We start from the raw sequence: 16780 nt of genomic DNA, 5'->3' as shown, positions 1-16780 counted from the left end.
GCCTCTCTGCTCCTATGATGCTGCTTGGCCTGCTGTGTTCATCCAGCCCTGCACCTTGTTGTCTCTAATATCATGCCTCACATGTCTTGGGAGTGTAACTTGTAGTAGGTAGACAGTTCAACAAATTCAGTGAAGTAAAGGAAGAACTGGGTGAACTGCCACAAATTCACAATCTAATTCAGACCATTTAGAGAGCAGTAGATCCTGATTTGGTTAGCTGGTGGTGGTCTTTCACTGGGAACCTCCCTGCCCTCAACTGAATGGAACATACTTGCTCACTTTGCTCTCAGCGTAGATTCTGCACATCCCAATCATTTCATGGTCCAAACATGTACAAAGGAGAGAAACTGCATAAAAACTTTCCACGGGTCAAGCAGTGGCGGTGAGGAATGCAGCTTCCGTTAAAAGGCATTCTATTCAAAACCTTAACTCTATTTCTCTCTTACTAATGACACTGCCCGACCTACTCAGAATTTCCAGCACCTTCTGTCTCCATTGTAGGTTTCCAGACGCCACAGTATTCCACATTTCTTTTAGTTATGCTAAGAATGACTTGTTCCTCTGGCAAGCAATGTCTTAGCTTCACTGCAATGGGCAGTAATAGCTAACTTATTTTAGTATAGCAAACTGCGTTTAACTGGCACCTTAATGAACCGGCCCTCTCAATAAATTATGTACCTGAAATACCGAAAGTTTATTGTATTATCCTAATCTTCGCGATGTCTGAGTAGTCAGTTGAAGGTTCCCTGCTGATACATTTGATTTAAGGCAAAAGTTGCATTATTATTTACTTATGCTGTAAATAAAGTAAAGCATGATGTGTAAACCCTCTGCTTTACATATCTATTACTTAGTGTGTGTTTTTACATTGATTGTGTCGATCTCTTGATCAACCGGAATATTTGATCAACCAACACACTCCTGGTTCCCAACGTGCCAGTTAATAACAAGTTTGCTGTTCATAATTTTAAGAAAACCATCATTTACCTAGATTCCTCATGCTGGAGCCATTCTGTTTGGAGTCTTTACTAACCAGCTGCTTTATCCAAAGGGTCGGCGCTGTAATTTCTGAAACAGATCAGATAAGGAATATCTTACATTCATCAAACAGAGCTGTCCCTGAAATTCATTTTCCCCTTTTAAATCGCCTACTTTCAACATGTTTAAAAACTGATTTGCATCGTCTTACATCATTGTCATACCTAGCATTTTTTAGATTGGGAAAAGATAGAACTTCCCAGCATTTGACTACAGATTCATCCTCTGCAAATTGTCGATATGACGCTCCATCGGCTGTGCAAGGTGTTGAAGCCGAATGCTGTTGCTGACCCTAGAGTACTACCTTGTACAATACAGGTGTGCTGGCAAGATGTGATCTGCCTGGAGATGAGAATAGGATTGTGCTACCATTCCACTTTAGCTCAAGTGCTTTCAACATGTGGAAATGCCAGAGGGCAAATAAAGTCAGGAAAAGAATATTTTATGAAAACAGTGGGAGAGGGCATCTTATTGTCCTATGAATTAAATACATGTGTTTCTGGATGTATTTATAGATTAAAACATTTCTATAATTTTACTTAAAAGTGTAATAAAAATTGAGTTTTACAAAAAGTGGATCTTTTCCAAATGGAATGGCTATGGACAGATAGAGGTTTTTAGATGCCATTCTCCTCTTTTAGAATAGAATCCCTACAGTGTGGATAGAGGCCATTCAGCCCGTCCAGTTTCACTGACCCTCTGAAGACCCACCCCATCCCATGCCATCTGTGCATTTCCCATGGCTGATCCACTTACCCTACACGTCCCTGGACACTTTAGCACGGCCAATCCACTGAACCTGCGCATCTTTGGACTGCGGGGAGGAAATGGGAGCACCCGGAGGAAACCCGCACACACACACGGGGAGAATGTGCAAACTCCACACAGACAGTTGGCCGACATTGGAACTGAACACGGGTCTCTGGTGCTGTGAGGTAGCAGTGCTAACCACTGAGCCACCGTGCCGCCCCTTACATCTAACAGCTAATCAATCCAGAAGTCTGGTCTGGATAAAATCTGAAAAAGGCTTGACTGTGATGGCTCCAAACCAAATGAACCATCGGTATCAACTATCACAGCTTGCACTGAGTAATGACCACTCAAGTATGGCCACCTGTACAAGTACGCTCCTGGCATTGGTTTGAAGCTAGTTTTGTTTTCTTCTTCGAACAGCGAGCAGCCATGATCTCATTGAGTGGCAGAACAGATCCAATGAGCCAAATGGCCTACTTCTACTCTGCTATCTCATGGTCAGAATTGGATTGTGGAAGTAAGTTGCCCAGTTGATCTTTCTGGAGGTTGACTGCAATGACCTCAAAAGCCATCAGCCTGAATCATGCATGCAGTTTCGATGGCTGAGTATAGAAAGTGCCTGCTTCCCCACTCTACCCCAGCACAAGAACAACCAAGCTAATATCCTGCCAAGATGTTACAAATTGAGGTATGAACCATTTCAAGGACTTCATGAGATGCAGTACACGTACAGAGCCATAGAGTCAGCATGGAAACAGACCCTTCGGTCCAACCAGTCCATGCTGACCATAATCCCAAACTAAACTAGTCCCACCTGCCTGCGCTTGGCCCATATCCCTCCAAACCTTTCCTACTCAGCTATTCAGTTTGATAGGAGCTGTGGAAATGCTTCAAGTGTATCCAACAGTGTTTTCCAACTATTCTCAAATGATGCTGAGGAATTTTACTAAAAGCCCGCTCCCAATGGCTTTGTAGGATGCCACGGATTCCAAGGTACAGCTTTAACCATAATTCTCTTTTGGTTTTTAAATGTTTCTACAGGGGCAGCAGCTGGAATTCTTGCCCTTGCATTGGAAGTTTTATCCTGCACTAACAGAATTCCACTCATACAAACATATCACAGCAAGATTTTGACTTCAGTAACATTATTATTATGCCTTCTTGGCCTACATTTAAAAACCACAGCTGCTTTATTTTTGTTCTTTCCGACAAGACTATTGATTTGCACAGACCTCCCCTGAGCTGATCGTGAGCCAGCGTACATAATGGAGAAATGCTGAGGCATCACACCGATTCATGAAGTGAATGCCCGATTGTTTGTTTAGTCAATGGTGAAATGAAATCTCGATGCTAAGTTCTCAGTCTCAAGATTTAATTTCACCATTGATCCAGCGAAACAATGTGAATCTGGGAGTGGGAAGTGGGGGAGGAATAGCATGAGGAGAAGAGGTGAAGGGTAAAGGGATCTGCTCTTGTAGTCACTGTATTTATATGGCAAGTCCAGTGTCAATGGTAATCCCTGGGACGTTGATCGAGGGAGATTCAGTGATGCTAATGCCATTGAATTTCTAGGAGCAATGGTCAGATTCTGTCATTGGAGATTTGTGTGTGATGTTACTTGTGACGTTTCAGCCCATGCGTGGAGATTGTCTAAGTCTTGCTGAATTTGGACATGGGCCGCTTCAGTATCTGAGTGGTGAACGGTGCTGAATACCGTACAATCATCAGCCGGCAATCCCCACTTCTGACCTTATGATGGAGGGAAGGTCATTGATGAAGCAGCTGAAGATTTTGGGCCTAGGACACTACCCTGAGGAACTCCTGCAGAGACGTCCTGGAGCTGAGATGACTAATCTCCAAGAACCACAACCATCATCTATGTGTCAAGTCTGACTCCAACCAGAAGACAGTTTTCCCTGATTGATTCTAGTTTTGCTAGGGCTCCTTGATGCCACACTCAGTCAAGTGCAGCCTTGATGTCAAGGGCTGTCCCTCTCACCTCACCTCTGGAATTCAGCTCTTTTGTCCATGTTTGAACCAAGGCTGTAATGAGGCCAGGAGCCAAGTAACCCTGGCAGAACGCAAACTGGGCATCACTGAGCAGGTTATTGGTGAGCAGGTGCTGTTTGTAATAGAGTCATACAGTACAGAAATGGACCCTTCGGTCCAACTCATCCCTGCCAATCAAGTTTCCCAAACTCACCTAGTTCCACCTCCCTGCAGTTGTCCCAAATCCCTCTAAACTTTTCTATTCATGTACTGATCCAAATGTTTTTATAATGTTGCAACTGTCCCTGCATCCACCACTTCCTCTGGCAGTTCATTCCACAATAAGAACCAGCCTCTGTGTGAAAAAGTTGCCCCTCACATCCTTTTTCAACTTTTCTCCTCTCACTTTAAAAATGTGCTCCCCAGTTTTGAACTCCCTCAGCCTAGGAAAAAAGACCTTCGCTATTCACCAGATCTATGCCCCTCATGATTTTATAATCCTCTATAAAGTCACCCCTCAACCTGCTATGCTCCAGTGATGAAAGTCCCAGCATATCCTTATAACTCAAAGCCTCCAACCCCGGCAACATCCTGGTAAATCTTTTCTGAACCCTCTCCAATTTAATAATATTCTTCCTATAACAAGGCAACCAGAACAGTGCCTGTTAGCAGTGCACTGTTGATGTCAGCTTCCATCACTTTGCTGCTGATCAAGAGTAGACTGTTGGAGCATTAACGGCCAGGTTGGATTTGTCCTGTTTACTACGTACAGGATGCACTTGCACAATTTTCCACATTGTCAGGTGTTGTACCTGCACAGAAACTTGGCTTGGGGAACGGCAAGTTCTGCAGCACAGGTCTTCATTACTATTGCTGGACTGATGTCAAGGCCCACATCCTTTGCAGTATGCAGTGCCTCCACCACTTCTCATTAACACATGAAGAGAATCAAATTGGGCTGAACATTGTCATCTCTGATACTAGGGACCCCTGCAGGAGGCTGAGGTGGATCATCCACTCGGTATTTCAGGCTGATGTGCGATGTTCTCCATCACTGAGGATGGGGATATTTGTGGAGCCTCCTCCTCCAATGAGTTGTTTAATTGTCCACCACCATTCACAACTGGATGTGGCAGGACTGCAGAGCTTAGATCTGATCCGTTGATTGTGAGAATTCTTAGCCCTATCACTTGCTGCTTATGCTGTTTGGCACCTCATTTCCAGTTATGCCTGGTGCTGCTCCTGGCATGCCCTCCTGCACTCTCCACTGAACCAGGGTTGATCCCCTAGCTTAGAGCTAGTAAGAACTGCCAATGCTGGAGTCAGAGATAACACAGCGTGGAGCTGGAGGATCACAGCAGGTCAGGCAGCATCAGAGGAGCAGGAAAGCTATTTCTGAAGATGGGTCCCGACCCGAAACGTCAGCTTTCCTGCTCCTCTGATGCTGCCTGACCTGCTGTGTTCCTCCAGCTCCACACTGTGTTATATACTTGATCCCCTAGCTTGATGGTGACGGTTGAATGGGGAAATATGCTGGGCTGTGAGGTTGCAGATTGTGCTGTTGTTTATGGCTCACAGCACCTCATAGATGCCTAGTCTTGAGTTGATAATCTGTTCATGTTTTAGCATGGTGATAGTGTCACACAACGTGATGGAGATTATTCTCAATGTGAAGGCAGGACTTTGTCTCCATGAGGACAGTGCGGTGGTCACTCTTACCGATACTGTCACAGACAGATACATCTGAAGCTGGCAGATTGCTCAGGATGAGGTCAAGTCTGTTCTTCCCTGTTGTTGGTTCCCTCACTCTGTGCTGCAGTCTCAATCCTTGGGGCTCTTCAGCCACTCTTGCTGGTCACACTGAAATCCCCCACCTAAAGTACAGCCTGCACATTGCCACCCACAGTGATTCTTCCCAGTGTTGTTCAAGGAGGGAGAATTGTACATAGTAATCAGCAGGAGGTTTCCTTTCCCATGTTTGACCTGACACTTTAAGACATCATGGGGTCCAGAGTCAATGTTGAGGATTCTTCAGGCAGCTCCTTCCTGGCCAACACCACTTCTGCTGACTCTGCCCTGCTGTTGCTCTATTCGCTTGTTTTGCAGCTCATTAAGTACCAGCACCATCATTAAGTTACTTGAAATATTAAATAGATCTTCTAATTGTGCATAGAGCCTTTCTTCTCTTCCCATGGTGAAACTGAGGGTCCTTATTTTCATGGGTTATTCACTTGCATCTGTTGTACACAAGGCTTTATAAGGATAACTGTCATACAGTCTACTATCATTTGAAGAAAGTAAGACAGAAAATTCTGAATCTATTCAGCAGGTCTGGTGTCAAATACAGAGAACATAACAAAGAAAGGTTTGCATCCTTTTCCCCAGATCTGAATTTTTAAACTGTCTATAGATGCTGAATATTTCTGACATATTCTGTCTTTATTTCATATTTCAAGCATTCAAAGTATTATATATTATAGTTCGAAGAATGATTTTCCACGCTTAGGCTACCAACCACTGTATTGTTTGGAGGATTCTTTCAAGTTAATGGTTAACACGCCAGCTTCTCAAACTCGGGGCAGATCCTTGTCGACGAGACCACAAATGGTTAAATCGAGGTTGGCTATTTTATTTTCGCAACCCGCCCCCAGATTGCAATCAAATAACTGATGGGAAAATACACTGCAGTCATCAAGCAACCAATCCACCCTCCCTTACCCTCCACATCAAAGACACAAGATGACGAGATTAATGAAAGATGGTTTCAAATTAGACTCACCGTCTCCGTCAAACGCTGGCTGGGTTTCAGCAGTTGGTGTCGGCTTTGATACGTCTTCTGAATTTAGCGTTAGAAAGAATTGAAAAGAAACTACCATTATTGAGGTAAATACTATCTACTCTCCAGCAGTATTGAATGATGGGATTTGCACATGGCCCGGCCACTTGATGAACAAAAAGTGGAAAGTAAAGGAAGAAAGATAGCTCGCAGCACGCAGAGAGTCAGGACAGAGAAGCACCTCAGGAAAGACATGCAGAACAAAGCGAAACACTCACCTCCACTTACTCATGACTGTAGATACATGGAAGCAAACACAGAACATGCAATATCCAGAATAGAGATTAAAAGTACATGAAAACAACACCTCACTATGTCATTGCTAATGTGGAGTCAAAACTCACCCCACCAAAAAAAAATTGAGACTGCCACTGTGAGGGCACATAAGAATTTGAAGGAAATACATTTTGACATATCATAATTATTTCTGTTTCTATCACCCAAAATATTTGCAATGCACACAAACACTTCTGAATATTTTCTTTGGGACAGAATTCTGAAGAACATCTTTCATCCTGCTGACCATTCTCGGTTTTGAGAGTTGTTAAAATGTATTGGTTCCTTCGGGGCGATGGTTTCATTCTCATGGATTTGGCCAGTGACGATGCCTTCAGTTAACAGTTACTTTAATGATCTACTTACTGGCTTCATTGGGTGCAGTGATAATTTACCATACAATGGTTAATCCAGGTGCTCTTTTCCAATAAGATGTATAAGACCTATACATGGTGCATTCTTGGGGTCTATTAACTACGGTAATCCCCCAGTCAGGAGACACCTAGGAATCATTTTGTCTTCGGGTGTTGGGAGGGAAATACCATACACAGCTTTCCATACATCGGGCTGCTGAGAGGAAAATTCAGATGGCCAAATCAAAGGTTTCCATTCATTTTCGTTCAATTTAGGTGTATTAATACTAAAAGTACTGGAGATGGCGGGAAGGTAAGACTGTTTATCCATCCAGGGTAGATGGATGCAGAAGGTCATTTGATGAAAGTTCTGGGAAGGTATCTAACAGTTTGCCTGATGAGGAAAGTCTAGATAAGCCAGTCCTATATCCTCTGGGTAAAAACCAAAAGAACAGCGGAATCTGTAAATCAGGAACAAAAACAAAGTTGCTGGAAAAGCTCAGCAGGTCTGGCAGCATCTGTGAAGGAGAAAACACAGTTAACATTTCAGGTCCGATGACCCTTCCTCAGAACAACAGCAAAAACGTCCACCATCTCTAAGGCACAAGTCAGGAGTATGGTGGAATGCTCTCCACTTCTGTGGATGAGTGCAATTCCAAAAACACTCAAGAAGCTCAACACCATCCAGGACAAAGGAGCCTATTAGTCACACTCCATAAGCCAACTGCAACATCTACTCCCTTCAGCACCATAATTGCAGCAGTGTGTATCATCTACAAGATGCACTGTGACAACACACCAAGCTCCATTGATGGCACCTTCCAAATCCATGACCTCTACCACCTAGGAGGACAAAAGCAGCAGATGCATGGTAGCACCACTACCTGCAAGGTCCCCTCCAATCCACAAACCATCCTGACTTGTAACTATGGTCGTCCATCCTTTACTGTAGGTGGGTCAAAATCCTGTGGCTGTCTTCCAGACAGTACAATGGGCGTACCTACATCAGATGGAACAGCGTGGTTCAATAAGGTGGCTGACTACCACCTCAAGGAAAATTAGAGATGGGCAACAAATACTGACCCAGCCAGTGATACCTACAACCTGTGAAAGGAATGAAAACAAGAACACGACAAGAGAAGGGTGTCCATGTGGGTGGATTTTGGAGCAAGAGCTAGATCACGGTCAGCTGGGCGACCTTTCAAATGATGTTGAGTGCCAACATGAAAGATGGGTGTGTGACTGCTGAACTAAAACATCACAGCAATATTAGAACCAGGGTGGAGAGAGTTGAGGGGAGACCTTAGGGCAAAAACAAAAGGAGGAAATAATGTCGAGCAGTTGTTTTAAAAAAGGCAATTGCCAAACAAACCAGGAATGGGCAACAAATAGTGCCTCGCCAGTAAGGCCCACATCCAATAAAAAAAAATTTTAAATGGCTGAAACATGAAGCATCGCTTCTTTGAGGACTCAGTATGATGGAGTCTTCCTACTGGCAGTGGGAGCGAAAGGGCAGCTTATTCCATCCCTCCCAGTTTTTATTGACTAATAAGATTGTGTGTTAGCAGAGATGTCGTTTGAGTTCCATATCATGGATGTTGCTGCTCTGATTTTGTCTACCAAAGCTCTGGGATTCGCTTGGCATGATGAGTTTCGCACATCCTTTGAAAGTCTGGCCCCTTCCCAATATGTTGATCGCTATGTCAACAGTCGGCCAGGGCTAACATTCCCGTTCTTGCCCTATTCGTGGCTGGGACCTGAGGGGAAGTTTGCATGGGCCATTCAGAATACGAAGGAGTCCTGAGTGACCCAATAACCACACACAACCCAGAGGATGTTCATCTTCAAACCCACGGTATCCAACTCATTTATATCCATGATTTTTATATAATAATATACCTTTATTACCTGGTCTCTTCCCACTCTTGAAAACTGTTAAGATGTATTGACTCATATCGATCAGCAGTGGTGCCTGCTAAATGAAATGCTTATGAAAGTGTCAATTCTGAAGACGTTCCTATATGGAATTGTTTTACTTAGTTAAAGTGATTTGCCTTAATCAGGTTTATGATGGTCTATGGTAGAAGAGATATTGACTTGGCAACAAACTGCACTGTAGTAAGGTTAGAGGTCTTGGAAGGAATATGTTACCCATGCAGCTGGAAGCAAGTTTGACACAAATTTGACTTTGGCAATGGTAGACAAGGACTGAAAGACCCTATCACCCTGATGGTAGGAAAGTGGACTTTATCCTGGCTACACAAACACAGTGTTAATGTCTGGGGTGCTCATCCTACGCAGGGAGTGAAACTTGACAAACTAGACAGTTATGTTTGTATGTGCGAGATCCAAAATTCCTCCTAGGAATTGTTAGAGCAAGAGAGCCTGATTCCAACCCAGGTATCAAGTATAAAGCAAATGGGTAACAAAAACCGAAAGAACTGCGGATGCTGTAAATCAGGAACAAAAACAGAAGTTGCTGGAAAAGCTCAGCGGGTCTGGCAGCATCTGTGAGCAGAAAATCACAGTTAACGTTTTGGAGGAAGGGCCCTACTGAGGAAGGGTCACCGGACCCGAAACGTTAACTCTGGTTTTCTCTTCACAGACGCTGCCAGACCTGCTGAGCTTTTCCAGCAACTTCTGTTTTTGTTCCTAAAGCAAATGGGTACGGCATGCTGGGTAAAAAGATGGTGTAGTGTGACCAATGCAGAATTGGAAGCTGAACTCTCCACTTTATTTTTAGACACCTCTAGTCGGCCACAAAAAAAGGAGGATGTTCACGTGACCAGGAAGGATTTGATCAAGAAGGTCATTTTCTAAAAGATAGTTATAGGAATATTTTGAAGTTGTGTTCTTTAATGACCAAGCTCATTCACTGCATTGTGTTTTTTACAAAAGGAATTTAACACCCAACAAAAATAATGTTTTGAATTGACATTTTTAGAGCGACTTTCTTTTGAAATGAGGGATGCCACTGACTGAGTGACGGGTCCTCAGTTGCCTTGGCAACAGTGACCCTTTCTTTTGTGGAAGCTCGTAAAACTTCAAGAACAAGTTATGTTAGAAACTAGCAACCTTAGCGAGACGCAGGAGTTCAAACTGCAGGTGAAAACATATTAGGAAACAGGGCGACTCAGCTAAACATGCTGGCAGCCATTATCAACACATCAACCGCAGTGAGTCGAGCAATGATTTGTGTTAGGAGGCACACGTCCATGAGCTAAAGAAAAGCAGATTCACAGACAAAAAGTGAAAGGTCAGAAATCTCCGTGTACAAATCAGAGAGAACAGACAACTTAAAACACATAAAATACTCCAAGGGCACTTCAACAATCATTTCCATATACAACAAATACTTTCGCCCGATTATACGCAATAAAAAGACGACAATAGGAAGTGTAAAAAGGGTCAGAAAATTGGGGTCCGTTACCAGTGTACACTATCTCACAAAGAGAGACTTTCCATTTTACTGAAAGCAAACTCTATTTTAAAATGTAGAATCATACTTTTATGGCACGGCTGAGTGAATCCAGATCTTAAGAAACATGCTGTTGGCTGGCCAGCTGCTAAGGGAAACGTAGCACTCAAAAGGTTAAAAACACAAGTCCTACACGGCCATTTACACAAAACGTAAAGCAGGCAGTAACTCTTGTTTAGCATCTCACTTGTCAATTTCTTTTCCCCCTATGGCATTCACAGGATGTCAAACAAATACCGATCAGCAACTCGATATAACATGAGCCCAGAGTCAGAAATCTCCAAGCACAGCCCAAATATGTTGGCCCAAAACATGTCATGTTAATGGTAATGATTGTGCACTGAGTACCTGGGCTAGGAAAGAGTGTGACGGGAATGTGGTTGAGTTTCCTAGTCATGGTGACCTTTCAGAAGCTGGAAGGGGAATACGAGTCAGTGTTGGGTGAGCACCATTTTGGACACCAAAATTCGCCACAGATGAACAAACTATTGACAAGCAAGGCTCATATCAGCTGTGATGTTTACAACAATGATCCCAGGGATGAAGGTCATGTGAAGAGCGGCTGAGGACTCTGGGTCTGTACTCAATGCAGTGTAGAAGGATTAGGATGGATCTCATTGAAACTTACGGAATACTAAGAGGCCTAGAGAGATCAGACATGGAGAAGATCTTTCTACTAGTTTAGGACCCAAAGGCACAATCTCAGAGTGAAAGAACCTTTAGAACTGAGATGAGGAGAGATTTCTTCAGCCAGAGGGTGGTGAATCTGTGGAACTCATTGTCACAGAAGGCTGTGGAGGCCAAGTCGTTGAATGTATTTAAGGCAGAGATAGATAGGTTCTTGATTAGTAAGAGGATCAAAGGTTTCAGAGAGGAGGCAGGAAAATAGGGTTGAGAAACGTATCAGCCATGATCGAAGGCAGAGTAGACTCAATGGGCTGAATGGCCTGTCTCTTTCCTCTATATTATTGCCTCACAATGCCTAAAATACAGCTGTCTTGGGAGCAAGACTGTGCTGGCTTTAGAATGTTCACAGTTTAGGGATTACCATTACCCAACGAACCGAAATATTGTGTGAACCCACAAAAGATTCCTGGCTGTGTTCGAACCCACCAGACTTGAATGAGTCAGATCATAAAAGGCACGGTCCAGAACAGCTGATGAACGCTGGTACTTGAGGCACATGTTATTTGGTGTGATCATATACAAACAGACAGGCTAAAGTCTATACATGCTGAGCAGTGCCCACAGATGGAATTTAGGCTGTACCTGTACAAGGAATGGTCGTTTCACTGAATACCAGAGGATTGCTGGTGTCTGAAGAATAACACCCTTCAGGAGAGGAAGAGAGGCAATTGATGGCCGAATAAGCAAACAAACTGAAGTCTGCCTTTCCCTCTCGCCTGTTCCTGTACCTGATTATAAAGAAATGGTCAGCTGACCAAGAGCCATCCAAAGTTCCACGTTTCAAATGAGTAGGGCCAGCAGGGGGCCATCTCTGCATTTGAATGGGCCATGGCAATTGTAGGTTGGCACCACAATACTCAAGGTAGTTCTTGTACGTGCTTCACCAAAGTCATTGGAACTACACTGCCTCCTGTGACATCTCAAAGTGGTGTGGTCAATAATCTTACCTCGAGATGGTGAAGGCCCCACGACGGCTGGGAGAAACGGGGCTTCCCCAGTGGAGGGGAAAGACTAGGCCCATAACTGAGGGAGCCAAGCCAATTTAAATGAAATCTGAGAACCCAGAGTTCTTGTCTGTGTGAGACCAATGGCACTATCAGTGACCTGCCCTTCCCTTCACTTGTGACCCTCAGTGAATCCGCTGCTTCATAAGACTGAGCCTGTCCAATGTCGGCTTCTCAAGAGTTGCAATGCAGTTGTCTCCTCTCTCCATACCTAGGGAGAGAAAGCAGGGAAAAGTCAGGCTCATGAAGGAATGGCTTCGAAAGGAAGCTTAACATTTCCTTCCTGTACCTGAAGGGGAATATTCTAGCCTTAAGTAGAGAATCGACGGGCGGCATGTTTGCAACGGGAAGCTCAATGAGTAGGCACAAGCCCAGCTACTTCTGTGTCGGACCATTCACAAGAGCAGCCCCTCAGACACGACCATGGGTCAAAGTTCAGCTTCAATCATGGCCTTCAAAGCATCAACTTCTGGATTTCAGTGCTCCAATTCCCTCAGCGTCTAAATAACAACATAGGGAAACAGGGGCAGGCCATTCAGCTCCTTGAGTCTGCAACCCCACTTGAAAAAGTTTTAAAGCTTCCTGTTCCTCGCCACCTGATGTCAGGTGAGGGAACTAAAATAAAAGAGACAGCACTCGGTGTACTCTGCTCAATGATAAAGGAGCATCGTTAACAGCATGGCGCTCGTGCAATCAGTCATGTCAGGGATTATCAGTTTTGCTCGGCACTTCCCACCAGGCAGATGGATGAGTGCTGACATACTAGTGCCTGTGGGCTGACCCCAGTCAAATGTGAGAGCACAGACTTTCACAGGGAAGTGCTTGAAAAGCAATCCACAAAAGAGTTCCACTGTAGTTTTATTAATCCTGTTATGCCTAACTGAATTTAGTCTCACAGAAAGGAGGCGTTCTGACTTTATGGGATGGCATCTCCTCCAAAGTCAACGGAAGATTGTAAAGAGGCCTGCCAACAATTGATCCCCTCAATGAGCAATGATTAGATACCTACTATTTGAACATCGGCTTACACTGTGTGCTTTATTACATTAAATTCTAGCAGGCCGGTTAGGTTTTATACTTTACTAGATTTTTGTTTCAGTCAGGTCATGCAATGTAGAGAACAATTGTTCATCAACCATATTTACATCTGAAGAGGTGAGAAATGTCAAGTTTAAAAGAGATAGTTTGTTTAAAACAAATGACTGCATAAGACGGCTGCATTGGTGTTGACAGAATATGATCTGGCTCCTTAAAGCCACCAGATGTCAAGCTGATTGTTCATAATAGACAAGGAAACACACACGGGTGAAAATAATGTGCACTTAGTTTTTGTAGGGAAGGGAATCAATTTTATTCTTGGTTAGCTCTTAACCGACCTGTTTCGATTTTTGTAAAAGCAAACATCAGTGTTACTTGTGTGTTATATTTACAAGATGTAAGGTGAATCTTTCAGGAGTATAGGCCGTACAGAATTCAGTAACTCCTTTTTTTTAAAGCAACACCTGTTTATATTTGATGTCCTGAATGAATATTCTCCTTAATACTAACTCTACTCAACTCTAACTTTACAGGTGCTGTCACACCCAGATTTCTGTCGACTCTCAACGTTTGTTTCCCTTCAAGGCTCTGCATCGAAGGACGTGTACATGACGGGTGTTAGTAAGACAGCATTGGTTGTGACACCTAAACAATCTTATCCAGGACGGTAGGAAGTCACAGGAGCCTGAGGCTGGATCCTGCAGGAGAGAAGGAGAAGCAGCCAGAGATCACTATTCAATGATCCCCATTGGAGTTTGCTTCAATTAAGGGGCTGACGGCAATTTTTAAAATATTAAATCACGGATAAATTTCAACGTCGACAGACAAGTGGTCTCGGAATGACAACAACAAATAAAAAATCCGACATTGGGTTTAATGAGAGTCGGAAACTCAGTGAGAAGTGCTTATAACTCTTTGGCTGGATATGTTGCGCGACAAAAAGTGGCTTGTACAGTAAACATGTTTCTGCCAAATCTCTCACTACAGTATTTATTTTGTTTTCCTCTGCTTGCAGTCAGAGCCCAGAGGGCTAATTAATAAGCAAAGACATAAGGAAGAAGTAAAAGCAAAAGTTCCCTCCTTCTCCTCTGCAGGTGCAGTTAGATAAAGCAGCACTGTCTCAATGATGATAGCTCCCACCACTCTACCCCCCACAAACCCAAATCTCAGTGTAAGCTATGTGATTGTGCCAGTCCGCATCCTACACACGCAGCTGGGAGGCACTCCAGCTCCCAATGATCAAAATTCAAAGCCCCTTTTTCTGCCTTTCAGATCTGATTGACAAATTCGCTGTGAGGAGCAGAGAAAAAAATGTTTAAATGTGAACAATGTTGATCTTCACCCCTATTATTGCTGACTTTTCAGAGCTCTGCGCAATAGTGTTTTGAAAAGCGCACAAGAGAGAGGGATGGTGGTGTAGTCGGGGGGGGGGGGGAGGTGGAAATCAACAGCGGCTTTAGCTGGCAACAGTCAATAGCAGAGTTAATTGTCTGAGGTGCACAATGCATTGATTCTTAAGACACAACAAAGAACCCCCCCGGTCTCTGCGTTGCCTCTGTGCGATGTGTAATACCGCTCAAACAGACCATCTCAGCCTTGTCACTGCCTTGCCTCTTGCCGTCAAGGGCTGTAATATGGATGTAGGATTGTCAAGACAGTCTATTATACGATGAAGCTTCGACTGAGTAAATAGGCATAAACTGGTGAAAGAGTTACTAACCGGGCGACGTCAATTTTAATTAATTGTTGAAAGTACCTTGTATGTAGCAAGTTGCATCACAAAGCCTGAACGGATGGGTAGAAGCAGATTTAATTGTAACTCTATCATAGAATCCCCACAGTGTAGCAGCAGGCCATTCGGCCCATTGAGTCCACACCGACCCTCTAAAGAGGATCCCACCCAGACCCACTCCATAACCCTGCATTTCCCATGGCCAATCCACCGAGCCTGCACATCTTTGGACTGTGGGAGGAAACCAGAGCAAACCCACGCAGACCCGGGGAGAATGTGCAAACTCCACACAGACAGTTGCCCGAGGGTGGAATCAAACCCGGGTCCCTGACGCTGTGAAGTAGCAGTGCTGACCACTGAGCCACCACGCCACCCCTTCAAGGGGGCATCCAATCAATGCATATAAAGGACAAAATGCAAGGCTGAGGAGCGAGCAGAAGAAGAAGTAGGACGGTTGTCCAACACAGGTACAATGGGCTGAATGGTCTGCTTCGGTGCTGTATGATTCAAAGGCAACAGCATGTGGCATTAACACTAATTTCTTCCTTCATAAAGTGCCACTGTTCTGAAGCAGTTAGTGAGGTTTGTGTCAAAGAAGGTGAAGCAGTAAGTGATTGTTCTGTTGCCTCCACTCAATATCAGAGCTTTAACTGTCCCATCATCAGATACTTGTTTGCCTGTTAGAAGCACTTTCTTTGAGATTTCCAGCATTTGCATGCCTTTTGTTTTCAAATTTCCAACTGGACGTTTACCAGCTTGTAACCATCTTTTTTAACATTCGCTCCTTGTTATAGACAACATGGAGATAGTCCAATGGACCCAACAGGTTTGTGCCGGCATTTATTCTCCACGTGAGCCAAGGGGGGAGAAAAGTGAAAAACCAACAAAACATGGATTGGTCCAAACTGGAATTCCATATGAAGGTATACAAGATGAGTTCGGACCAGTTCTATCATTTCCATGCTCTGTTGGCTTTCCACAGTACATATTAGCATGTGCTTCTCTTTGTGTTGTCCTTGTATACTATTCTCATTTCCCCTCAATCTCTGCAGACTTGTGAAGCTCCTTTCCACACCCCCTCCCCACCCCTATGCTTCACTCCACCAAGGGGTTTGGGGCAATGGGGGTGGGACTCCATTCACCTCCCAAGATTGAGCGTGCTTCCATTAGGAACATGTTTGCTAACAGAAGAAGAGCCAAATGCAGAAAAGACTTGGACAGATTTTACACAAAGTAAAGATAGTGTGAATTGGTAATGTAAAGCAGGAGCGATGAGGTTCAGGCTTATGTCACCCTGTATTTATTTCTGTTTCCCAGCCCTGGTGGCATCAAACCAAGCCATTTTCTTAAGGAAAAGGAGAATGGAGATGAACCATCTGTACTTCTTTTTTTAATTCAGTCACAGGATGAAGGCGTTGTTGACTCGGCCAACATTATTGCCCATCCCAGAGGGTAGTTAAGAATCAACCACATTGCTGTGGGTCTGTAGTCCGGTGAAGGAGAGCAGATTCCTTCCCTAAAGGAAGGGCATTAGTCAACCAGAGATAGTAGGAACTGCAGATGCTGGAGAATCCGAGACAACAAGGTGCAGGGCTC

General features: G+C 44.0%; 1 protein-coding gene across 5 annotated transcripts in view; it reads right to left on the bottom strand.

The window, feature by feature from the left end:
• The window catches only part of smoc1 (SPARC related modular calcium binding 1), a 234822-nt gene that overhangs the window by 167916 nt on the left and 50126 nt on the right, over positions 1-16780 (bottom strand). For 3 of the 5 annotated variants that reach the window (XM_048600257.1, XM_048600258.1, XM_048600261.1), the window contains exons 6-7: positions 6560-6649; positions 988-1068 (exon numbers count right to left, since the gene is read on the bottom strand). In XM_048600257.1, coding sequence (XP_048456214.1) covers positions 988-1068; positions 6560-6649 — 171 coding nt within the window. The remainder of the gene's footprint in view (positions 1-987; positions 1069-6559; positions 6650-16780) is intronic. The other 2 variants (XM_048600259.1, XM_048600262.1) reach the window with 1 other exon arrangement.

The sequence above is a fragment of the Rhincodon typus genome, chromosome 8 (assembly GCF_021869965.1).
Source record: "Rhincodon typus isolate 14 chromosome 8, sRhiTyp1.1, whole genome shotgun sequence".
Classification (NCBI taxonomy): domain Eukaryota; kingdom Metazoa; phylum Chordata; class Chondrichthyes; order Orectolobiformes; family Rhincodontidae; genus Rhincodon; species Rhincodon typus.
The sequence above is the reverse complement of the archived record's forward strand: the minus strand, read 5'-3'. Positions and strand labels throughout refer to the sequence as shown.